General features: G+C 38.0%; 1 protein-coding gene across 1 annotated transcript in view; it reads right to left on the bottom strand.

The window, feature by feature from the left end:
• The window catches only part of CMC1 (C-X9-C motif containing 1), a 43,582-nt gene that overhangs the window by 1,056 nt on the left and 14,640 nt on the right, over positions 1-27,886 (bottom strand). The window contains exon 3 of the mRNA XM_074839148.1: positions 231-321. Coding sequence (XP_074695249.1) covers positions 231-321 — 91 coding nt within the window. The remainder of the gene's footprint in view (positions 1-230; positions 322-27,886) is intronic.

Genomic DNA, 27,886 nt, shown 5'->3' with positions numbered 1-27,886 from the left:
TCTGTCACCATTTAAATCAAGGAGAGAGTACAGCCGTAGGAAGGAAATAAAATCCTGTCAGGTAGGGCCCTGGCCAGCATGTTTTTTAATATAGCAAAGATGCAATTTTTAGAAAACACATCAAAATCATTAACCTTGCATAATCCTTTTCAGAAGATTTAAGATTTCTACTCATTTCTAGATTAGTATAGGCCATCCATCAAAAAAACAAAAACTCACGAGGGACTTACTAGCCAACCAGACAGTCTTTCAGTGCTGTGTTCTCTTGCTGACACTTCACCACCATAAGCAAACCAGTTTCTTGACAGCATTTCGTAAATGCTGGGGGAAAAAAAGAAAAAAAGAAAACAAACTAAATTAAAGTTAGAAAAATTACAATTGGTATAAAAATCCTCCTATGTGTATACTATTCCATATAAACAAAACCTCACAGACCAGATTTGATTCGTTATTATTAGTATAACCATAGTTGGCCTGGAGTCTCATACTGATTGTAAAGGTCTTTGTCACTTGTTTAGCAACAAGATTTTAATTGTGATTCTCCCCTCATACCATGTAACACGTTCACACACATACTGCTGTTGCTAATACCAACACATTTCTGAAGTTGCTCTTGCAGCAAATCCATGATTCTTGTGCCTGCTTTTCATACAGACTACTCAGGGCTATTGCAGTAAAACAAAAGGAAGCATGAAAAATTAGGTAAGCCAGGGTTGTTAATGGTTCCTCTACAATCAAAGCTTTTGAAATTACCGAAGCATGTTTGTATCTACAAATTAAGAGGGCAGTAATGTTGACAGCAACTACTGTCTCAAAGAAATGCCACTGGCAATCGCCTCCTGTGAAGGTTCCCTTGGGACAGGAGATAAGAAACTGTGAGATCATGGTTCTTTCCTGGCATTTCCAAAAATCTCTCCTGGGAGCACAAGGAGAAAGCCAACAGTTTATCAGCTGGGAGTACCAGACTGTATTCTGTGGCACTACAGCGCTCCAGGAAGGACTGCCATCTTCTCTGTATCTTCTCTACATTGTGTAGTGGCCTGTAGGTGTTCTTCAATTCAGCATTTCTTCAAAGTCCAAATGGCTAGTAATGCGCATTGCCCACAAAAATACTGATGATCATCTACATTTCTGGGATCGTGGTCTCTGGCATTTAAGAACAAGGGAATATAAAAGGGGGAAGAGACAATGATCTATCCCTTCCCAACCTGTTTGCTCAATGAAGTGAAAGTATCCAAGGGTCTTAAGGGTCTCGAGACTTAAAAACAAGTCCATGAGATACTGAAACAAACTGCAAAGTCATGGTTGAGGGTGTGGTTTTCATCTGGGAGTAACTAAAATTATACCTCATTGTTACCAGCGCCCTGTACAGATGTTTCACTAAATAACAACTCTAGATAAGAACTGGCTGTGTTATTCCTATCAGGAGATTTCAAAGTGTTTTGTTATTTGGGGTTTGAGTTAGTAATCATCCACATTTCACAGGTGGAAAAGAGAGAAAGAGAGAGAAAGCCAGTTGTCCAAGATCAACCAGTAACCAGATCAAGACCAAAGTCAAATCTACTGTGTTCCCCTCCAGAGTTCCATCCATTTCTCCTCTTCTGAGCTTTTCCTGGTAGTGATTTAATATCCAGCAAACCCAGGGCATACAGAAACTGTTACATTCTTGCACATCTGTAGCAAAATTTACAGCTAATCCAGTAACATCAAAACTTAAAGATGCTACAAAGGGTAAATCACATTATCTATACTCAGTGTGTATGTACACTAAGTATGTTTAGATACACTGACTACATGCATATTGAATATCATATGTATATATATGTGCTCAATGCATTGCTCTTACTCTGTTTTGTCCAAAACCTTGTACTTCATGTATTCACACCAGAATCTTCTACTTTTTGTACACAGAGATCAGATACGTAATATTTACAGAAATAGCAATTTTTGTACCACTTCCATTCTTTAAGCTTACTGTCTAGATGCACCTTCTGAAGTCATGCTGGGCATCAAAAGGCACATCAAGTACCTGCAAGCTATTGACCGTGTGAGAATATGGGCACAACTGTTGAACATACCAACTGTAGCATAGTTCTGTACCTGTCCTTGTATGTTTTCAAGACAGGTAGCTGAAGTTTCAGATTTGCCTAAGTAACTGTTGATCGTGTATGATGATATAACTTCCATTACATCAAAACTTCGACAAACAAGAAAAAAGAGATTTGTGCCTATAAAAGCAGCAGTCCTGTCCTTTGCTCCTAGCAGATACCCACTGAAATGGGCATTAAGCAATCGCAGACCTCAGTGGAACAAAATTCAGCTTCTAGTAACCTGGACACTACTGGCCAGACTTTAAGGAGAAAGTGATCCAACAGCTGCAAGCAACCCCTCGGTGGGGCTAATCTGCCTGCCCACTGGCTATATTAATCAGGCTTTTGATAAAATAATTTACCAGAAAAAGTGGTGTTTGCTGAAAGTGTTGATGACGGTCTTGAGTATCCTTGCACTGCCAAACTTACATATATCTTTGCAAAACTTTACAAAGAATTGACGTCTTACCTACTTTGAACATATTATTGATGAACACTTAAAGTGTGCTTCAACACAGCACCTAACGTTATACGCTGGTGACATCACCATATGCCACCCGAAAATGTACCAGCTGAAAGTATGCAAAAACCAGGTTTAAATTAACCACTTAATTACCAGTTGGGAAGACAGCGTAACCTGTGCTCAAAGGTACCTATTAACAACCATACTCAATTTCTAAGATCTCTTTTGGTATGTGTTTTAATTTTAGACCTAAAATCATCCAAATACACATGCACAACTTTGAGAATACTTCTGGACAGCCGAAGTTTACAAAGCAATGTAAGCTCATAACCACACAAGAAATGGGTTATTAGGTTATCAAAATGTTTCTTTGGTTTTTAAAAGTGAATCTGACATTTCTTCAGTTCATTCCTGGACTCTTTACATTGAACGTTCCTACATCAGCATCTCAGAAAAATCACCTATTATCACATTTCTAAAAATGTCCTTTGTTTTTTCTGGGAAAAACATCAGAAGCCTTTGAAAGCTTATGGTTTGTTTAGTGACCAGTTTGATTTCTACTCTCTACAGGCACTTCCTGAAGTGCTGTGCTGGGGTTTTTTTTTGTAGTAATCATTCCTTCTGGAAGCTGTGAAGTAAAAAAAACCACTGAAGACAACAGGAGGTCCCTCTCACTTGCTAGCTCACCAGTCTTGATTGGTTAAAGGCGTGATGTCCCAGTGAACAAAACCTGAACTGCAATTGCAAGCTTTCCCTGGCTTCAGAAGGCCCCGCTTGCGGTACACAGCCAGGGACTGATGAAAAGTAATAAAACTGCTTCCAGCTATCTAGCTTTAACATTGCTGATGCTTAACATCAGAGGGGAAAAAAGGAGCAGTTAAAGCATACTGCGCATCCTCATACGAGCACACAACACCTGACTATCCCTCTCGCCTCTTACTTTCAGCACTTTAAAATCCCTTTGGCAGTCACATAAGGAGTGTAGTACAAGATAGGTTTAGTTATAAACATTTACTAGAAACCTTACAGGAGTCTGGAGAATGTTGTTTCATTTTTAATTATGCTTTATCTTGCTCACATCTCTTTCATGAAACAAAACATCTCAATTTTGAGTAGCACAAAGAGTGTTAAAACTACTGGTTTGGAGACTAATCTCACAAATAGCGCACAATAGTTCCAGATATAATCTCAAACCAAGAATTCATCTCCATCTCTGTAATCTTGACAATCACCACTCATTCCTCACTCAAACAATATCTGCATTGTAGACCAAAGCTTCAGGGTGCATAGCAAGATACCACAAAAGGAACAGATACACAGGATCTGATTACAAACCCATTGTAGTTTTAACACTTTAGCAGCTACGAGCAGTGATGAGAACGCTAGGGAACCCGGTCTCGCACTCAAACAAACCTCCTTCCTGATACACTGCACATGATACAAAGAACAATTGCTCTTTCAGAGCAGAATTGATCTTTTAGAAATCTTGTGCATCATCCAATCTTTACAACTTTAGCAAACAGCTTTCCATGACTTTGCAAGTTCGTGGGCTGCTATAATGTTTTCTTCCTCCTTGCAAGCAGCAAGCTACCAAAACAGAACCTCAGGCAGCAGTGAAATAACATGCAAATTCGGGCCAGTCTGCAAATTCATTGCAGATTGTAATCCAACAGAAAGAAATGTTTCAATCAAACAATAAAAGTTATCCCCAAGACTTACAAACACAAGCTAAATAAGATGAGAGACAGAGCTCAACACAACAGGAGTGAAAATGCCTTGTTAGAAAGGGGAAAAAAAGCTTGCCCTCCATAAAATGAACCCTGATGAGGCTTTGCCAGCACAGCTACATATGCCCATCAGTGAATGCTCTATGAACAGATAAAAGACAGATCCAGTACTGCGTCAACGAGCTGCAGGTGCCTACCAGTTACCACGGCAACTGGCTATGGACCCCTCTTTCACCTGCAGCAGATACAGTTCATGACATCATATCTGACATAGGTTAGCCCCACAGGCTCTTCTCTGTGCCACAGGCTGGGTCTACAGGGATGCACAGGGAGCAAAGAGCTCTCCTCGAGGCTACAGCTCAGAAACAGTTCACTGAACAGTTCATCATTGATTCGAGGCCAGATTTTGTCGTCTTCCTCTCTCTCACGAAGAAAGCTTTGTGCCTCTGTTGAAAGGCAAATCCCAAATCAGTTTTGGGCACAGTTCTGAGAGTTTTAAGTCTCATTACTCTTTGGCCATTACAGCCACACAGAGATTTTAACTGCTAAGGCAAGCTTGCAATTTAATACCTTCTCTAAATCAACAAATTATGTAGCGCCAAACTGTATCTTTGCAAAGACGAAGGTCTGCTTTCAACCGAACGAAAGCTGAACAACCATATTTGAATACAGAGCAATTCAGTTTGGCCAGTTCTCACCTGCTAACTACAGCGTGCTAGCATATAGGTGATCTGCCTGTGATGGGAAGACCTCTTAGGTCCTACAATTTTCAGGGACAGACATGATTTTCTTCCACACCATTAAACCAGAGAAGGTTAAATTTAACATTCTTCATCTCAGTGTCTGCAGACCTACAAACAGTGGACAACAAAAACAAAGCACCATATTTAAGATGTAAGTGTCCTTTATGTAGCCTGCAACACCCCTCCACCCCCAAGCAGAGGTAGGCTGGTCTCTTCCCTGTGCTGCATTCAAAATGAAATGGTGGAATCAGTGTGTTGGACTGCAGAGGTTTCAGTTACAGATATGTAAAGGAAAGACTTTATGAAAAAAAAATGTAACACCCTGCCTCAAGCACAAAAAATAAATAGAAAGTAGGTGGGTAGGGGTGTGTGTGATTTAATAAAGAGCAACAACCAGCAAGCAAATTATATTTGTAAGGGGTTTTTTAAAGTATTTTTTCTTACTTTAAATATTTTAAAAAATTAGATACTTAATTACTTCTTTCTGCAAACATCGAAGTCTTTCCATATGCAAAGCAAGAGAAGAACAAAAAGTGTTTGGGACTTCTCTCCAGACAACCAGCTCCATGGAAACTGTGTTGATATAACAATGCCAAGGGATCATCATTATTATTTTCAGTGTACGAACAGTATGTCGCATGAAAGCTATTTCTGAAAGTTCATTTTTTGCAGATTAAGATTATAACAATACTTGGCACTTTTGTATTGACTCATATTGCAAAGTGTTGTGCAATTCTTATCATAGTAGTATTGTAGTTTTATCAATCATAATTATGTATCTATTTTGCAGATGTTCTTGTACACAAAATAAATGAAATATTCCCCATTATCAAGATAAATTGATCCTCTCGGGTCTGGCTCTAGTTTATTTAAAGACTTTACAATTTTACTACTTAAGAGAAAGTCCTACAGAGGTGTTATCTCACCATTTATATTTTCTCAACACTTATGATACTGCTATCACACTCTTAAAATAAAAAAAAAACTTGTATCATGATCCAGACCAGGCTTATGTTCTATTCCTGGGGTAGGTTTTTTCCTTTACACAAAAAAGGAAATAGTTTTGTCCAACGTTTGGGTCATTCCTTGAGCTCTACCACTGGGTGGTGAAAACACGCCCAAGTAACAATGGGGATTTGGGGGGCGGACAGTGGAAGGAGGGGGAAACAATTCCCTTTAAAATGCAAACAAGGACAAGATTTTAAAATCTATGTTTGTGAAATGTGTACAAAACCATTAAAATGACACAAAACATTATCAGCAACGTTTTATAGCAAAGTTGTTGTGCTTTTAATTTTGTATTAAATTGTGACTTATTAGCTTGTTACTTTGAAGATTACTCAGTATGCACAGAACAGATTACTGGTGCATTTAATGAGCCAGAGGAAGTAGTAGGATGAACATGAAAAGATTGTTTTACATTGTAGAGTACAAGCTATTTGGTATTTCCAACACAGTACAAAAGAAAGCTTCTCTGTAGATTGATCATGGTTCAGTTAACATCACTGAATATCTAATACCTCCAACTCAATTAATTCTCACCTGATTAAGATCAGTCTGATATTCAAACTAAATCATCTCTCCAGTCAAGTAGAAATCAATATTTCTGATTTTACTTTTAAATTACAATAACAAATAAAATACATGCATCGTCAGTATGCCAGCAGTAGCTTTCCTATTCTAGTCTACTATGGTATGCATAACACAGCTGATTAAAGAATTATTCTAATTTGAGCAACAATATATATAAGAGATTAATTTGAATAGAAGGAGATAGCATGAAATAATTAAATGCATCTTATATAGGGCAAAGAGAAAATTGACATATAATAACCTTGATTCTTTCAAGTGAACCTCTGTTATCAGATCAAATACTTTGTCTCCACAAATATTCATTTGCTATAACATAAAAATAATCAGATAATTTCCATTTTCCTGCCCATCACCACCACCCCAAAAAGCTGCTCCATTTCAGCTTTTGTAGCTCCAACATACTGCTGGGGGCATCTGTCCTGGGGCAGATGATCAATAACATAGCAGCACACAACACAGGACTGGGCAGGAAAGATGATTTCAGGAATCCAGGAATTTTAGGGAAGCGATATTCACTGTGTTAAAGATCTCTCCTCCCGCCTAACCTTTTCCAGGGCCCTCTCAGCATGGAAAACCATCTTTGTCTTAAGGTGTACAATGCAAACAGAGGATCCTCCAGCAGACCACAGCATCTCTTGCATGCTGGTATCAAATGCTGGAGAGTCACTTGTCTCATGATTGAGAGGTGAACATACAGCAGGAAAGAACTGTCAGGAAGGCAGATAGCCCAACTGTGATCTGCAGAGGAAGAATATTTCCCAAAAAACTAGAAACTGTTTCTCTAAACACATTGCCTTGGGGTAAAGAATACATGTTACCAATATCCTAGAAACAAATCTGAAGACTGCTTTGGGGTCATTTACAGTTAGAGATAAGAAAATAACATACTGACTGCATCAGACAAAAGGCCCATTTGTCTCCTATACCGTATTTCTTAGAAGCCAGTAACAACTGCTTCAGAGAAAGGTTCCAGCAAGTCTACATTACAGGAAAACATTTTCTCAGATGAAGTTTCTTCCTATCAACTGTAAGTTTGGCTTATACCTTGAAGCATATAGTTCTCACATGCCTTTCAAAACCCTTACAATCACTTGCACAGTGGGTCTAAACTGACAAGCCTCCAAGAGATGAAGAGGAAGAAAGAGGAAAAAAACACCCAAATACCAAAAAGGCTTATGCTAGCCTGAATTCCTTCAACATTCATCTGCTCCGGCTTGCTTAAGTCCTGTGCTGAAGTCCCAACTATCGCAGTTGTGGTTATTTGTGTCATACCATGAATGCCTTTTTCATTAGCAAGTTTTCAAAATCCTGCTGCAAAATTTAATTGGTCTCAAAGTACGCCTCGGCTGGATGTAGAATAGGCCAAAGCAGTAGGGAGGAAAGGCACAGATCTGCGCAGATCAGAAATGTTTGAGGGTTGGTTTTCGCTGGGGGTTGGTTGGGTTGGTCTTTTTCAGAACAATCCAGTTACTTGCCCTGTAAATGCCATCTACCTTCACTTAGAAGCAATAGTCTTAAAGGTTTTCATCTCTTAAATCCATAGATATTACAAGTTTCTGGGTTTGATCAACTGCTCACACCTGGCAAGATCATTTCTTTTCTGAAATTATGGCTTAGAAGGGGCTTTTCAAATGAATATAGAAAATCAATGGCTTTTTTTAAACCTTCTGTTTCAAAAGTTATAAAAAAATTATTGTTTTTTTTCATTTGTTTGTTGGGTTTTTTTAGAAACCACAATACCACACCAATTCTGAAAACGCATGTAAGACATGTAGGGATTCTCCAGCATCACTTAATTCAAAACAGAAGTCATGCTCAGCTGCTGATCTACTTTTTATTACAGAAACATTAACAGGGTTTCTATTGTTTTCAAACCCAACAATCATTAAAGACCAAATTTCTGGAAAAAAAAAAGAGGATTTTAAGAAACTAGCATCAAGGAATGACAAATAAATCCAAGAAAGCCATAAATGCTGAAGACACAGTCCCATTCCTATACAAGGCAGAGGCTCGCATGGGGGAAATCTCTCTCACCGGACTCACTATACATGCTGTAGTCTAAAAGTCTACAGCAGATTGTTGGACCTTTTCTTCCTAATTTCATAATGAGCTCTAAGAGATAGTGTATGAAAATGAAAAGCAGCAAGTTTAAGAAAGAGAAAAATTGTTTTGTGTTTAAAAAAAAAAAAAAAGCCACCAAAGACTGAGGAACACAGCCAAACACAGTAATTTAAGCCAACCCAATCAGTATAGGTAACGAAAAATAGACAAATACTTAAAACTGTTAAGAAAAATACACCAGATTTAAGTAGAGTTAAAAAACAGAGTTCTGAAATAAATGTACACGTGCAATCTCACGGTACTTTCAGCAGCTCTTAATTCTGCTGCTTGGAAAAAGACAAGTCAGCTCTCCCCATCCTACATTTCCGTATCAGTCCTGCACCCATGAGATCTGACCAAAATTACTTTTGGGGGACAAAGGATGGAAAGATTAAAGTCAGTTTTCAGTTTTATAAGAATTCTGAATGCACACATGAAACCTGACTAAGAGAAGGTATTTTCCTAAGTAATCACTGAGCCAGAAAAGATGATTTTTAAAAAACGTACACTTCAAAATGCCAGATAGTATCTTCCTGACTATCGCTGAATGCTGATGAAACGCTGTGGTAGACATAATTTATTAGCAATATGTGTTTAGTCACTAGAATTTCAACAGAACTTGGACTTCAACAGCAAATGAAGCTTTGGCACAGATGTTGCAGAGAAATATCTACTTGTTAGCTTTAGTGTAGTGGCCACAAGCTTGACCTGATCTGATCTCCCAACCTGGATTTCCAGATTTGTCAGCATTTTTGTATGCATGTGTACACATACATATGCGTGTGTGCGTATTTTGCCCCAAACACACAGAATATAGTACAGTGTCACATTTATGAAGTAAGTTCCAGCAACCCAGCTCTTTAACAGCTGTGAGACAGATCCTCCTGCCTCTGACTAAGCAAGACACCCAGAGCATAGCAGTAGAAAGAAGAGGGTTATGCCCTCAGAAGACAGGGGAGAAATAGCAAGGGCATAACTATTATGTATAAGGCTTCACAGTGACTGTAGTTTGCAAGGCAAGGCAGATTTAAGTGCTCAAGGATGACAATCTGCTGGGCAAGTCAGGCAGATTTGTCAAGAAAAGCAGACCTCCTTTTCTTCCCATTGTAATTACAAAAAAAAAAAAAAATCCTTTTAAGCAAAGTAAACGCTGCTGTGAAACAGTTTACTTGGGTAAATCACCATTGGTCTACTAAAGATACTTGCTTTAGGAATGTTCCTGTCAAGTACAAGCACTGCCTTCTACATAAGGCATTCACGGAAAGCACGCCCAGTGAGCACAGCCGCCTAGTTAAACTGCGCTGTTTTTAAACAACTGCTTTCTTTAAGACTGACTTGATCTAATTTTCCTCCCACCCTGCAGTAAGTATCCGTGACATCAAGTGTTACCATACCAGGCGCTGGAAGAGGCAGAACTGGAACAAATGCAAGTTCCCCCATGGCTACTGTCTGTCACTGCCTGCTTCTATATAAACAAGTGCATCCAACTTGAGCCGTGCAGAGTAGCCTCGCTGCTCTTATCCTCCCACCTCCTTCAGGAGCTGCTGAGCCACTCAGGGACAGCTGAGAAGCGAGCATAACAGATGATTAAAAAAAACCAACGTCCCCCTACCTCTGTCCCATAGTGACTGACTCCTGAGCTGAACTCTAAAGTTAAAAAAAAGTATTTACAGAAGACAGAGATTCACCGAGTGGCATAAATAGCAGTAATGTCCTTCTACCACACGGTGGAGATAGAGCAGGTCATTTATGTAACTCCTCAAGAGGCAGTTACACAGCTATTTCACTCTGACGCCAGCTCTAATTTACAGCATGCTGTTTCGGGGATATTTTTTTTCCCCCCTCAATTCAATTTTCTGTATTTCCAAAAATATGATTTTTAACTCAAAGTTCCAATACCGAAGTATTATTATCATCATTAATATTATTGTTATCTCTCCCTCATCTGAATTAACCAAAATATCCTCTAAGCAAAAGTGAAACTGCTTTCAGGGTTCCAGCTGAGTGGGACAGAGCAGACAGAACCGGATCAAAATTTCAGGCCTTCTGGGCACTTCTACAAGGACCCAATATGACCAACAAGGATACAATATTAAAGATTAATACACTCACGCTCTTTTAAAAGAGGACAACTTTCACTTACAGTCACAAATCATCCTATACTCCTTCCCAACCATCAGTCCAACATCTCCAAAACTGGCTACCGTGTACTTAACTTATTTTGCAGTATGTGTTTAATCTCTCTTTTCAAAAACTACTAGCCTTTGGCATATGCCAGTGTGGAGATGTGGGAAGAATTCCTGCTGAATGAGGTACTATTCAGCATTTCTAAAGATGACAGAACCAGAAGCGCAATTTTTCAGACAAAAAAAAAAGGAAGAAAAGAAAATTGTGCTGTGTCTATATTCTGAACTGTGTACTGAAGAGAGTAATTTGACCCTCTGCGATGGTGGCCACAGTGTGATAACATATGTATAATTACTTTTTCAAAAGAAAGTGCATCACTAACTATGCAGGCAGTCAGAATTTCAGACTTCCCTATTCATTTCATGGTTTTCAAGAGATGAGTTTTAATGACGAGACAAGAAAGTGCACTGCTAAAGCTTAGCAAGATCTGGACTTTTGGCAGTAACTATATAACATTTATCTTCCATCTTCTGAAAATTGTTTTAAATAAATGACTGCACTAACTAGGGACCAGACAGCAAATAATCCAGTCACCAGACTCTTCCTCCATCTTTGAAACTGCTGCCCAAAAGCTTTTTCAAATGACAAAGCACTGCAACTCAGTATTTTGTCTGGGTCTTAGAAAACTCCATGAGCTGTGAGCACTGCACACTGCCCTGCAGGAACATGGCAATTACGATGCTCCCCTCGATCAGGAACTCCCCCATACCACACACCCTCCCCGAGCTGTTAATACACATTTTCTTCAAACTTTCCAGAGACATTAAACTGATGAAGCCAAGGCTCATCTGAACAATGCAAGACCAGCAGCTTATTACATCTTTACTTACAGAGCAGTTCCATTCTGGGCCAAAAGTTTGCATAAAGATAGCGATCAGCTCAGGTGCTTCTATGCACAGAGGGAAAGTGATCATGGAAAAAAGGAAAAAAAAAAATCCTACAACCAACCCACCCACTCCTCCCCTCTGACCTACCATGTCTTTTGGTCCAACGCACAGCTTCCAGGAATCAGTTACTGCCCAGGCAGATTGGGCATGGACATCAAGCATCAGAGAGCAGGAGAAGGCAGAACTGATGACATGGAGCTCTGCTGGTAAGAGTCACTACTTTTGACAAGGAAGCACCAGGCTGAAGCCACGATGTCATGCCCAAGCATACAGTAGATACAACCAAGCAGATGCTTCTGTGATGCTACCGGCTGTCGGAACCAAACAGTAGCAGGCCAAAGCATTATACATGTATAAGGGGTTGTAACAATAGACCTGATCCTATAAAGAAATTAAGAGATGAGGCCATTTCTCCACAGCAAAGGTTGTAATTTTGAAGACAGTAAAACTAAATACTTGTAGACAGAGGATTTACAAACAGATCCACAAAGCAAAATAAAATGCACCAGGAACTCTTTGTCAGCTATGAAAGTCCCTCAAAAAAGAGGAACTATTCTTCAGTGTAAAGCTTAATGGGGAAATGGCATAAAAATCTGTATGACGCCATAGACTTTAATGGCACAAATCCAGACTTAGTTTGGTATAATGAAGCCTCGGGGACAGTGCTGTAACTTCTGACAGTCAACCGACCTCACTGTGTTCCTCAAGCTGTATGCACACGTGCACTCAAGTCTGGCAGGAAGTGCTTGCTTAAGTGCATCTATTCTGCCTGCCACAAGTATCTTGTTTCTGATGCAAAAAGATTTTAGAGTAATAGAGTCTCAACACTGTTATGAAAGAAACAGCAAAAATACTAACATAAATGTGGTTTCCACATTTAGAAAAATAACTGCATTTTAAAGAATTTATTTAGCAATCCTTCAAATATTAGCAATACATCTGCTACAAAACCATTGGCAAAGGGGACATTAAAAGTTTAGACAAGGAGAAATATATATGTGGCTTTAGTTTAGAAGCCATTTTAGTCACACTTCCCATGGCATGAGGATACTTCCTATGGAATATCATATGCTACACAAACAAGAACTACTCAGTCTAAAGGAGACACAGATCGTCTCTAACAAGTTCAGTCACTGAATCCGTAAGGCATGATGTGACAGAGGACCCCTGCGCATTAGGCAGTGGTAGCTGAGGACACTAAGAATTCAAAGCAGCATTCAGTGGCTCAAACACAAGCAGAAACTGACTGACCGTCTTAATGCTGCCATTACTGTGGCCACCTCAGCAGCACCGTTACATCCCTGTGTAACATTTTGTCTTCCATGTCTACTTAGGACTGAAAGCTCTTTAGGGTGTATCCTGACTTCCACATAAGGATCTTTCCTGGCTGGGACCTCTCAGTGCTATGACTGGATGACTGTGAGTACTGTCTCCACTGGTACAGTGAAATTACAAGAACATCATCTGGCTAAAAATCTTTCCTCCATTTTCTGGGTTCTGAACTAAATGAGCTTCACTCACTGAATGCAGATGTACACATGCCTCCACCACCACAGATTTGTCAGTATGTAAGTTTTTCCAAAGACTTCTCTCACCTTTATTCTGAAAGAAAAAAAAAACCCACCCAAAAGCTAGCATATGCTGTATTAATGTAAAACCCCTAGAGGGCAACTAAGCTTCAATTTCAACCTGCATAAATATTCAGCTCCTTAACTAGTTTACAGATTATGTAAACTATTTCCTTCAACCTTGGTTTTTTTCCCCTCATTTAAAAGAAATGAATCCTTTTCATTCTCAAATCACATTACTGCTGCCTATTTAGTGTAAGTTAATCACCACTGCCCAACCAGAGACCGAGTTCTCAACCCAACAAAGCTCAAATGTGTGTAAAAGAGAACAATAAAGAAAACACATGCAAGGGCCTCACTTAAACAAAGACAGAAAACAAGCATATGAAAGTCTGAAATCACTTTCTTTGCATTAAAGACCTTTAACAATACATCTTGTTTATTATTCAGCTTAGTATTAATTTATTGCATGGCATCTGTTTTCTTATACAGCAAGCTGGTTGCAAGTCTCAGATTTATGAATTTAAGTTTATACTGTTGGGATTATTTGCCTGTTTTCCCCTACATACTATGATTCAGTCTTATATATCATAAGTATTTGGTGATGCACTAAAAAAGTGATGAAACAGGAAATAAGATGTCAAATTAGTTATGGAAAATAGTTTCATTTATTCTTCAGTCTTCAACCAGAGTCCAGGTCTGCTGCTAGTGGTGAAAGAAAAAAAAAAGGGGAAGTAATTGGCGTCATAAAAGGGAAAAACCTTCATTCGATTCCAAGTGTTCTCCCCAAATGTTAGAATTGGTAACTCCAGTGCCCAGCTGAGCCTTGTTTGTAATGAAGTAGTAGGCATCAACAGCCTTTCCCCTCCTTTCCACCAAATCTAGGTGGGAGCTGAAAGGCACTTACTATCCTGACAGCCCACACCTGCACAGAACCTGCAGACACACTGATGTTTAATGTTACAGGAGGCACTAACAAATCAATGGGACTCCCAAGCAATGTGGAAGCAACCTGAAATCGGGAGGAAAAAACAGCTCAAAGGAATTTTCAGCAAATACTCACAAAGCCCAAGGGTTTCTACATGGCTTTTGCAGGAGATCAAATACCCTAACAAAAATTCATAGTGTAGCCATCCTTGTTTTATGCATATCAGTGCAATATCACATATGCATTAACCATGATAGTTCTCCTTCATATATGGTCTTATCCTCATTTACATGTGTGAACAGAGACTAAAAATGACCTCCGTGGACCTCCGTGGAATTCACTTTACCTAATTTTAGCCACTTAAAATTTACATGTCTCACCTAAAGCTGATTCTGGAAGTACCTTGCTGTCGTTCTTGTTGCCTTGACACAAAACAGAGAAAGAGAGACAGAGTGAGCGCAAAGTACTTTCAGAATGCAGTTAGGTCCCACTTAAGAGATTTAAACAGGATGACTGGTTTAGACTAGACATAACTTTCAGATGACTAAAACTGGGATTAAATGTCTCCTATCCTACATGACTTAACAAAAAATCGTAAAGGAGGAGTTCAAGGAGCTGACGTAAGTCTCCAAGGCTTGTACTCCACACAAGGGTCTCCTCTCTGAACACAGCAGAACAGTATGAAGCAGCTGCTGTCCCACTGGAGCTCTGAAAGAGTGCAGAAGGGAGACATGGAGGGACAGACACTGTTTCTTATTCAGATTCATGCCCTCTGATTGCTAAAAACATAAAAAGCTTTAAATGATCATTCTGACTTTTTGCCACAAGTCCAGCCAAGACTTAGAGACTTGAACACTGAACTGCTAGTACAAAACCTGCCCAAGTAAAAAGTTATCGTGCAATCAGTTAGGGTTTGAACACACAAAACAGTCATTACTACCATATCTCTTTACATGGATGCCCACAGCACATGGCAGAACCTAAACTTTAGTACACCAACCTGTAATCAAACTTAAGATATTGACTATATTACATTAGAAACTAGGGAATTCTACCTGCTTCACATAAAGCAATTATAGTCACTGTCACAATTTACCCTTTATGTGAAATGTATCTAGGTGGACCTGAAATATGGTAATGCAAACATAAATTACCTTTAAGTACTTTTAACACGCTCACAGAGGTGATTTTTTTTGTCTTCCTTATTAGAGTGGCTGAATTAGCTTTCAGGCAAGTCAGGTCATTGCAACTCAAACACTAGGGCAATGGAGATCAGTAACGTCAGATCTGGAACAAACAGCACTGCACTGAGGCCACTGCTTATGCCTCAGAGCGAAAATACTTTTGTGAAATACAAACCTTGGGTAAGATCACGAGATCAAAATTAGGTTGCACTAATAGAACTGCCTGTGAAATGTTGCATCAGTTTCCTAAGCTCAACTAGTTATCATTTAGAAAAGAACTTTATTCTGTAGTCATGCCAATCCAGCAGTTTTCCACAAAGACAATAATATATTTTTGCATTTAAAAATCCAATATGGAATCTTACCTTTCATTAACAATAGCAGTAATGAGACTCTAATTAAATTCAGGTACATAAATGCATATTTGAATAAGTAGTTACCTAGAAGAGAATGGAACTAGCATATTTAACTTAGGTTAAAAAATAAAAAATCGTACGCCATATTTTCCTGAATTGATATTTAAATGGCAAGAGCAGAAGAGAAAAATATCAGACCAGAACTATTCATTTGAATTACTAGTCTGTTGGGAAAATGCAGCTAAAGCAAAAGTTGCCAACTCTGTTAAAAATCCTCTTTCTACAGAAGTGCAAAAATTACTTTTTGGGGTTGTAATTTACTAAGTATTCTCTGCCCAGCAATTAATGTTTCTCAAAAGTTTATGCACAGTCAGTAACTTGTACTTACATTAATTTGATGGCAGAGTGAAGAGGACAGATTCGACAAACAATATTCTGTTTTAAAACTGCTGAAGTTTCATAGTTACTCAACAGATGAAGCATATCAAAATGAACTTACACAATAGCCTTGCTGAAGCAAGAGGATTCTTTTCCACACCATTCTCACTCCCCACAAAGGACTTAAAACTTTCTCAAGCTGTTTTAAATGTATAAAATACAAAAAATTCCATTACATATCATGTATGTGCTTTTTATTTTCCAACTAGTTAAATCAGGAATAGTTTTCAAAAGTATAAGATAAGGACACCTCTATTACAAAGAGAAAGCTGAAGAACCATTAGTACTATTACTCAACAGTAATGAAGCATCATTAGATGTAGATAGTATAAAATATTTTAAACACAGGACATTGCATAGAAGTCACTGAAGACACCACAGAAGCTCTGAGCTCTGTCAGTACCCTGTTAAAGATTATTAATTAGTTAATTACTAGTTAATTAGTAGTTAAATCTGTGGTTATACAACCCCAAACAGTACACATTCTTTTATATTCTTCTTTCCCATATTCTATGGGAAACAATAGTAAGTTTCTGTTCATTAACTAGATATATGTCAAAGCCTACATTAAGGTAATAATGCAGAACAGTGCCTTAAAATAATGTAAGAATGTAAACATTATGGCCTGGCAGAATTTTGTCCTGAGCTCCTGGCAGGCAGAAGGAATATGCCCATTTGAATCCTTGACAACCTATGTGCTTGTCCTGTTGCTCTGGGTCTCAATCAGCATGCCATGTTTCTTTAACCATGTTGACTTTTGCTTTCAAATATCTCCCTCACTGAGGTGCTCTGCAAGCTGGAAAGAAACAGAAGGGACATTTCCTGCATAGGCAAACTTTGTGCAAGCTGCATTGTTGGGTGGGAAATGGGCTGGCACATAAGCAGGCACCATCTTCTCTAGGCTACTATTCTACAGCATGGGTATACCTATACCTAGGATGGGTATCACACACAAATTAATGCTTGTGCAAAACCTGTAACACACGTTTTCCATATTTAGGTGCTCAATTTCTTCAGCAATGTTTAGACTATACTTTTTGTTATGCTTCTTAAACAATGAACAGAAGGCACACTGTAAGTTGGAGAGTTTATATACATTAAGAAGGAGCATTAAAAAAAACGCTCAGAAAACACAAAGCGAAGAAATAAGAGGAAGAAACCAGGACAGATGAGGAATGACAAAGTTTATTTACACCAGAAAAAATAAAGAGTACTTTTCATCATTGGCCTTATGAATTATTTTGACTGGGCTGTCAGATTCACTGTAGAAAATTACCACCCCAAAGGCAGAAAAAAAAAAATAATTGGCAACAAAGCATAGTATTTGAAGTTGCAGACTGTGGTCACTCTTGTTTACTAGATATCATTTTCTTCAGTCTGAAAGCACTAGTTCTCCCTGTGAATTTAAATGCCATTTTTTACATTGTGACATTAAGGTTTTGGGTTTTTTTTTTTGTTTTAAACTCTCCATACTCCTGGAAACAACTCTGGAATCTCAGGGTCCAACACCTTCCCTAAGCCGTCTCAGGGACTCGGTGATAGAAACAGTTTTATGGGATGGTTACTGAACAAGCCTTTTATCTTCCCTCTTCTTTTTCCCCTTTTTGCCTTTTTTAGTTAAAACAGACTGTCCTATTTCTTTCATTCAAAGTGCTGCTTTTATTCAGACCATGACCAGGAATCTGCCCAATGTCTGAGAATATAACTGGCTTGATATACAAAGAAAAGTTAGTTTAGGCATTAAAAAGCCTCCCAAAACTTAGAAAACAAAAAACCATTCTTTGAATGGTAAAAAATAACGAAGCATTGGAACAGCCTGTCTGTAGAAGCTGCAACATTACTCAGATTACAGGAAAAACACAAGCATACTGGATATGGCCACAAGAGAAGATGATGGCCCAAAGTGTCTTCTAAAAGTCCCTTCCAGCCCTGCATTCCTCTTACACTTGATAAATGTGCCCTCCAATGTGGAGGTAATTTTCTAGAGCACTCAAGTTTGACAATCACTTTGTAGAATGGAAGCTAATGCTATTAAAGCACAGTTAGACCTGTCTAGACTGCATCAAGAAGTCCTGCTTTCAATTCTCTCCTGTGTGTTTCCGCATGATATGCTTCCTATCCATTTCCCACATATTAAACAATAGCATTTAGAAGTCCTTTTTGCCAACATAAGCTGTGTCTGCATAAAATGATTTTTAGAAGGTTAAATTGGCGGTCTACGGCCACAGGTGAGATTACATCTCAAGCCACGCCTTTACAGTGCTTTTTCACAAACTTCATGAGTATCCCATTACAGTGAAGTGTATAGGATATTTCTGTCACCAAGAAACAAAGCAAGACCAGTATCAAGCCTGGTATACAAGTGTAACGATAAATTTACACACGTAAGCAGACCGTAAGATTTAGTGTTTCAAAAAGGATTATTTAAATGTCCTTAAAATATGATGTCAATCTGGAGGCTTGGAGGTCGTATTATATTGAAGAGGTGGGGGGGGGGGGGGGGGGGGGAAGAATGACTAGATACTTCCTTGAGAGATTCTGGATCACAGACAGGAAGAAAGAAGGCTATAAAGTGCAAGACATTATGTGTGATAAAATTCAAACAAGGAAGTCCTGAACTTGACCATTAGAAGTGAAAAAAGCCATTTCAGACTTAAAGAAACATTTTTTTAAACTCATTTTAGGTAAAAAGGTAAGAAGGCAGATCCCTTAATACCATAATTAAAGTCCAAACATCCCTACAACTATTTCCACTCCCTCCCAATATAGCGAATATCAAAAGAAGAATCTGTTCACGCCATCCAAGGGAAATTTTCAAACATTGTTCTTCTATGCTATCTTCTGCAAAATTCCTAATGTAAGTTCCTTTCCTACTTATTATCCCATCAGAATGGCTACCTTACATGACTTCTTTCAGGTCCTTTACTAGTATCCCTCTCAAATCTGGAATACAGCAGCTAAATTGTTTTTCGTGCTCTCTGATCAGAAATTTAAAGCCTCATCCATACCTCCAAAGCTCTGTACAGCTCTAGTATTCCTTATCCATCCCCTTTCACATCCTCTGACCAGCTCTGCAGCTCTTGATTCCTCATGCAAAATACTTCTCGCCTTCTGTCATATGCTTACACTTCATGTAAAGGTATCTATCCTGATCTTAGGCAGCACATGTTCCAGGCGCTCTTTTCTGCAAGGTTCCTTTCTTCTTATTTTTGAGGGTGATAAACTGTTAAAAATAAAATTCAGAGGGATGACAATAGAGCACAAGTGTTTTATGACCTTTTATTACTGTAGCCTTTACTCCCTTGTTAGGCATCAGACCTGTAACTAGAACACTCTTCAGAGCACAGATCTTCCTACTCTTTTTCTATGCAGCACCACAGAGGCAAATATTGGAAAACAATTACAACAGCAACAAAACTAAATTTGGGGGTGGGAAAGAGGGGGATTATTTTTTGTTGCCATTACTAAAAGGACCTGAACAATAATGTACAAGAATGTGGTTTTACTCAGCAACAGACAACATTGTTTCTACTTCAAAAAAGAAGTTGTGCATTGTCAGTGTTGTTACCACAAGATCCATTAACTTCTGTATCAAAGAATAAATGCCAGAGGGACAACTCACTCAATTTAAGCTAAACAATCCAGAACTACTGTTCCACACGGAAAAAGAAGTTTAAAATGTTTTCATCCCAAAACAGGATGAAAACTTGACATTTCATTAAACACACTCTGATGTTTCCAGAACACCAAAATGCATGAACAACACTTAGACCACCTAATCTTGTTGAAAGTGTGTTTATTTGCCAAACTGTATTTCAACTTTAACTTGCATTGCCCTATTGCCTGTGATTCCTGCCCTTTTTTTTGACCAGTTCTGCTGACTCCTAATATTCCATGCAAAGATATGTACAACAGGTATAGTTCTCCAGTCTACAGGAAATAACAGGAGATCCAAACTACAACTCTCATAATGCACTGTCTCACAAAATCAAAGCATATTAGATGAAACTGCAACTGATTCCTATTTAGCTCGGCTGGAATTAATACTTCATGTCAATTTTTGTGATTTGGATGAGCAATTTTCTTTGGCAAATACACTTGCCAACTTCACGCGTTTTCTAACGAATGGTGGATAGAAGTTTTCCCCTATCACCTTACCCTGAGTATCATACATTCTTTACAAGGTCAATACACTGCTTGTAGGCTATCTGAAAGCTCACTATTTCTTGTATTTCTGAATACAGAGTAGCTACTTTTTGACCAAACTGAATTCTTTTTTCCACTGCTGAACCTAATGGTATCTACACAACACATTCTGACTTCAACAGTTGAAAAATAACCTATTTTCTGTGTGAAAGTAACCCCAGGGTATATATTCATAATTCATATACAATATAAATATTCATACACATGCAATGGGAATATAGCATGACCCCTTAAAAGTATTAGAATTATTTACACAAAGTGCTAACTGTGTTACTGTTGAATGTAGTATCTAAGAGGGGTTTATAATTCAAAACTGCAAAGCAACTACTTAATGTATCATTAAGGATATGTAGTTAAAATAACAGTTACCGTAAGTCAGAGGTACTGCCATTAACAATGTATTGCTGTGTGCAACTATGCCACAGTAATACAATACTGTAATACTCTAATACATAAGCTATGGTATCTGTAAGTTATCACCACCATCAATGAATGGATACAAAAAAACCCTGCAGAATCCCAAGTATACTCTCACTTGCTGGCAGTAAGAATGACTAACACAGAAGAATCAAAATGTGTCAACTGGGAAAGAAAACTATAAGAATCAGCAATTACTCTGTATTACATCTAGGAAAAGATAGAAACCTGGTATTGGTAAGAGCCTGCAATAGTAAGTACCCTAGCCTCCCCTTTTTGTTGGGAGAACAACTTGACCATGTCTCCCCTATCCACTCGCTGCTGCCTTAGGGACACTCACCTCACAGACAGTCAGCAAAAGTGGTTCTCTGAAGACTGATCTAAATACTATGAAATATCCCAAGATCAGTAGCTACAGGAAGTTTGAATTCCTCTATTTTCACAGCTTGTGCCAAACTGACCCCACCACGACCCTAAGACACGGAATCAGCTATTTAACCTTCAGTACAGAGTTTACCAGTAGAGAACTGGAAATAATTAGAGCACATAAAAGGCAATCTTAGCCTCAAAGAGCTGAACACCAGACGTAATCCGAATAGATTCAATTCTTCAAAAGTCACAGGATATACATTAATAATAACATCCTTTGGAAAGAAACAAATTTGAAAAAAGGATATCAAAGAGACTTTTACACTTTTCTCATCACTGGACAAGGAATTGCCAGGTACAGAAGTCACATGAAGAGAGAAGCAATGATCCACGTTTGATGGGGAGTTTGTCAGGGAGTAGTGATATGACTAAAGGGTAGAAAAACCTGATAATCTTGGATCTTAATTTCAAGTCCAACACTTCCAGTAATCCAAGAAATGGTACAAAAGGACAAAGGCAATTGTTTTTCTCCTTTCTTTATATACAGATAAAGTACTTCCATTCTGCAGATGTTAAAACACTATCAATCCACAGTCTGAAAGAGCAGTTCTCCCCCTAAAACTGGATCACTGACTTAACACCACAATATAATAATTGTATCTCATCATAAAAGCTGCAAAAGCAGCAATCCTGTTGTTCAACCTTCAGCAGAGTTAGCTTGGTCAGTGCTCTTGTCATGGATATTACTACCATGTACTACAACAATCCAAAAACATGCGGGCATCCTCTATTTAAACCAGCATTTGTTAACATCATGTAACTAATCTATGTTATGTTAATATATTTATGCTGGACAGGGAAAACAATTTGGAATTCAGGATCTTAACCAGAAACCAACAAAATCTCTAACTTGAGCAAACCAAATTGAAAGACTGGACAAAACATAGGTAACCACTTGAGGTTGTCATCTACGAGCTCTGAACTACCAGTATCACTTTAGTATCTATACGTAAAAATCTCTACCAGGTAAGAGAATCAAAATTAAGACAGCGCTTGTAGGATACTGCAACCTGGCTGAAATTGATATTCATTAGAGTACTCTTTGCATGAATAGGAGCATTTGGACTCTGTGGTCTTTATCAGAGCCCCAGCTGGTAATGGTTGAAGGTTAATGCCTTACTCCATTCTGTTCAATTTTCTGTCCTAATTAGTCCTCCAAATCTATAGCTGTGAGCACCAAGTGTCTGTGCTCAAAAGAAACTAATTAATGCTAGCAAATTAGATCAAGTCCAAAGATCCAACAGCCAAACTCTTAAATGCTCCTTGTTAATAGGAAGTGTAGCTGTCAATAACTGCTGTTGGTGGCTATAATGAGGCCTCTTTCTTTCATTGAAAGTGATTTCATTTCTCTTTGTCCCTGTAAAAGCTGTTCCATTCCCTAATAAAAAAAAAAATAAAAAAACCCACACAACTAAGTTGCAGTGGTAAAGCTAGCAGTCTGACCCATTTCTTGTCATCAGCTGGGTTGAAATGACATGAAGGGGAGAAGAAAAAAAATAATCAAATAGGGTAGGTTCGCTCCCCAAACATTTTCTTCAAAGCCCTAACATTAGTTAGAATACTTACATTTCCTTCACCGAGCAACACAATATGCTCTCATATTTCTTTTCTATGAAATCCCCTAAATTAGCTTAGGGTAGTTAATGCTCTAAGTATCATTAAAAAAAGACCATAAGACCTACAATCTCATTTCTTCAAACTGTAATTTACATATAGCTGTTCTATCTGCCCAGTTTGTTGGAGCAAAGCTCAATATACCATAATCCCTCTAGAGATTGTATTAATTCACATAGTTAAATGTGATGAGAGTAAATGTTCATTTGAAATATATAGAGCTGAATCATTTTTTCAAAATAAAAGCTATTGTGCACAAAGAACAACATCATATAAAAATTCAGCATCTTACTCTTGAGAAACACTAGCCAGGGAAAAACACATAGTAATTTATTACCAGTACTAAATATAGCTGCACACTATCAAAACATCTAGAATAATTTAAATAACTGACAACTGCACAACACGTACAACAGTAATTTCAATAGCTTCATATAGGGTCATAGGGTCACATACAATATGACTATAATGTACTGTAATATTCAGATAATAAATGCAGCAACAGAGGATAACATTTTTCTCCCTTCTCCACCTGTAGTTTTGTCACTGGATTGAAACTATGTTCTCAAATTATACTAACCTTCCTCTCTGAAAATGAAGTTGCAGGTAATAAGGCAGCATTCTTTTTTCATCCTCATAAGAGAAGGCTATTCCAGTCATAAAATCTATGATTCCTCCCATGTAACCTCTCAGGCTTTCCATCAAATTCCGAACAATATACGTACACAAGTGCATGCAAGCAATTTCTGGTCACAGCAGTTCAAGCAAAAAAAAAGTTATCAGGAGTTGTCATGTTAACTCATTGATTTTTATCAGTTACTTGATCTTTTTTTTTTGGTCAATCAGAAGTATTCCCAGATATTCCTAAAATAGGTGAATTTAAAAAAAAAAAAAAAAAAGTAAGGACTATATTTTCACAATGAGGTAAAGCAGATGAGCAAAGTTCAGTTATAAATGGTGATTTCAGTTTTAATTTGCTTCAAGAAAATCAGACTCATCAAAGTTTTTAAATGTGAGCTGTCATGTAATTTCCCACTACTATCACTCTTAGCATCTTCCAGTGTCAGCCTCAGAACTATGACTATAGGTACCAACAGGTTAATCCTCCCCCAGCATTAGGCAAGGGTTTGCACCAGTTAACAGAACTTGGCCTGCAACACAAAGGAAAGTGAGCAACATCACTGAGTAACATCAAGCTGAAATTTGCTAAGTATTTCACACATTATCTGCATTTCTGATAAGAAAGTATCTATAACAAGACCTTTTTTTGAAGAAGGAATATCTAAAGGTATGCTTGGGCATTTAGATGTGCAGCATCACATGTAGTTCAATCAGAAATTTCTTTGGTTTTATGGGCCTGGATCTGTCAGGTGTAAGGGTCATGGTCTAGAGCAGGTGGCCCCTACGGGGACAGAGATAATGTCAGTGACAGGACTGTTGAGTAACTGCACATTATCAAAACTCCGGTTGACACTGGTCATGCTCAACTGTAGAGAAGCCTGCAGTAGTGTTGCATCCCATCATTTTCACTAAGTATCAACATGAGCCCTGAGGAGGAGAGGGCTAATAGGGAAACTGGAGAATAGGAGGAGGGTGGCTGCTTGGAAATGTCCTTTTCCAGCCACACTTGCCAAACCACTTTTTAAAGCCTTGCCAAGTATCAAGAGTTTTCTTCAGCAATGTGAATCCAGTTGCCTTAATTACCACAGTTCCTACAGACAACAGAACCAAAATAACAATTTTCTCCAGGAAAGGTCCTCAATTCAGCAAAGGCGGAAACATCCCCCTTTATTGTCCCTCTCATTAAAAAAAAAAAAAAAAAAAAAGAAGACGATAACAACTTGCCATCTTGGCCAAATGGATATCTCCCACAACAAGCTCCAAATAAGAAATGGCCACATTCTTATTTGCAGAGTCACAGGCAGGATCAGGTCTTCAGTCATCCAAATTGTTTGCCTTACTTCACTGTCTTCCTAACAGCAGAATGAGGCTGATTTGAACTATCTACCCCTGTATTCACCCTGCAAAGCATGTAGCTCAGTTTCCGACTTGAATCCTGGAGTCTTACAAATGAGTCACAATTACAGAAGACACCTGCAAGTCACTCTTGGTGACCTTGAAAGGCCCAAACCCAGATCGTGTATGATTAACAGACAACAAAATTTAGAAGAAAAAAAGTTTAGAACTAAAACCCCTTGTCTCTGAAGCAAGATTGTTTTGTTCCCAGAAAAAAAAAAAAATAAATTGTGAGGTTTTGGAAAATGGGCAGAACTGCTTTATAATAAAACACATATACAAAACATATACAACAAATATAATACAAAATTATGACCGCATGACTGACTCAGTGATCCGGTAATTTCTTTTTGGGATCTCAACTTAAGTCAACTTTTTCAGAGTCCAAACCCACAACCTGTCAAAATCAGTTAGCTGTTTCTGATTTAATTTTCCAAGCCAAGTAACCCAAAATCAAACTGAACTGAGAGTACAATCCTTAAAGTTTGCATATTTCTGTCCTCAACAGTTCTTCTCTACCTAAACCAATCAAGTCAAGTTTCAGAACTGGTAACTCTGAACAGCAGAGTAAGTGCTCTTAAGAAGTGAAACAAACATTTCTGTTGCTATGATGAAGATCAACCAAGGTTCCTGCAGGTTTTTTTAGTGAGTGTCCCTAGTTTCAGAGCAGAGAGGAATCATGGAAAGCACAGCACAGCTAGACGAAACTATAGAAATTTTGGTAAGCTAAAGATAACCTTTCTGATGGAAAATGCTAACTTCAGGTACCTGAAATTTGCTATAATTTTGCTTTAAAATTTACTCAAATTTAAATCTTATAACTGGAAATTAAAGCCAGAAACTTTATAATTTTAAAGGAAAACAGCTTGCTTAAGAAACTATTTCATAAAAGCAATGGATAAGGCAATGGCAAATAAACATTCCTTTTAGCTATTTCAGTTTGAAAGCATGTATTTTCATATGTCAAGGACACGCTAATACAGAAATAAATGGATTTAATATTCTTTCAGATGAATTCATGCTACACTTTGTACAAATACAGTGAAAAGCTCCTGTATCACAATGCTGTTGGGGTTTTTTGTTTGCTTGTTTTTTATAACACTTTTGACACTCCTGTAATAGTGCACAATTTCACATATATACAGTGCATGGATCTTAACACAATAAAACATATTTAAATAATGGTCATGGAAAAACTGACTAGTGTTTTGCAGAAAGCATGTTTACCCTCTTAACAAAATTACTAATACATCCATTTTCACTAAAAAAAGCCTTTATAGACATTATTCTGCAACTGTACTAAATTCTTGAGAAACATGCAGCACACAAGAACTATACTGGAATAATCTGAAAAAAGTTCAAAGTAAATTTAAATAATCTAAGTAAAATAAAGTATGACCAGGCACAATACTTAATTGTTCTAAACATTATGAGGTGGACACATTTTTGTGGTTATTTCATCCCTAAATTACTCTGGTATGCTAACAACCAAGCACAACAATGGGTCACCCATTTAACCATGCCAGGGCAGTAGGATCACCTCTTGAGTTAACAAAACCTTCGTTTTTTATTTATTTTTTAACCCTTGGGGTTTCTATTCCCTGGATGGCTCTTGAACACGTGCTGGACAGGCTGTCACTACTTGCATTATTAGCTCTGATAAGCACACAGCTCTAGGTGGTATAGCTGCAGGCTAAGGTAACGGACTGTATACAGATGGACCCCCCTGCTCACGCAGAGCACTATTGAATGTATAGGGGCTCCCCATAGGGACACATATGAACCTAGAGCGATCAACTAAATTGTAAAGGCCCATACACATAGAATAGTGTTATTTCCTCTATTACCAATGCATTGACCACAATTTCCGAAAGATAAATGAAACAAAGGTGTATTTAACAGTTGTTCAAACAAAATTAACATAAAGCAGAAAAATCCTAAAATGAGAGCAAGTTAAATGAGTAGCTATGCCACTTAATGTAAGCAGCACAATTTCATGCACATGTGTACACTCTGTAGCACACAAACCGAATCACAGGAGTTTTGATTACTTAATTACCCATCTTATGTTCATAGCTTACAATTGCTTACAGCATAAAAACCATAGCCTATTTACTCTGATTAACACCTATCCCTGTGTACTAACAAGGCAAATTTATTCCAGGAATAATTTCACAATGGATTTAAGAGATGATAAATTCTCTTGTTCACAAAACTGCTTAAGCTTCACTTCCTGTGGTTTGGTCTCTCCCACCCCCTCCAGATTAAAATGTGTACAACAAAAAAGCTGGTGGGTTTTGCTTGTCTATTTGATCATAAAAATTGCATCAGAAATACTCGCTTTCTACCTCTGACTTCCACACAGTTTGATCAAAGCTGGATTACAGGTGACAGAGGAATGAGTGGTTGACAGATATATCCACAAACCTCATTTTCCTAAGGATACACAACTGAACTCTATTCAGGAGAAAGAATAAAAATAATACAGTATTGCCTAATATCACAGAAATAAAAAAAAGATAGCATTTTACTTTAAGATTTATGGAGGAAAAAGCATGGAGAAGCTGCAAGGTAATGGTCCACAACTCACAGCTCAACAATCTCCAATATTAGCTGATGCCACAGAAAATTAAGATGCTGAAACCGAAATCCTCATCTTACACAGAAAAAGTTCAGAGGAGAAAAATACACACACACCCCCGCTTTGGTCTACCCCCAAACAAAATTATACAAATAGTATGCTCTCAAAATATTTTTAACTGACATCCTCTTTCAATGACCCACATGTAATTGCTTTTCCTCTTCATTTTTTTTTCCACAACAGGTATAGAGTTCAAAGTAAAAATGATTCAACTATCATTCAAATGAAAAAAAGCTGTATTAAGTCCTTCTGGCAGCACTGAAAATTACCTATCATGTGATGCCACTTTCCTTTGGCAG

Source organism: Strix aluco, chromosome 1 (genome assembly GCF_031877795.1).
Source record: "Strix aluco isolate bStrAlu1 chromosome 1, bStrAlu1.hap1, whole genome shotgun sequence".
NCBI lineage: Eukaryota > Metazoa > Chordata > Aves > Strigiformes > Strigidae > Strix > Strix aluco.
Note: the sequence above shows the minus strand (reverse complement) of the source record. Positions and strands in the feature narration are given on the sequence as shown.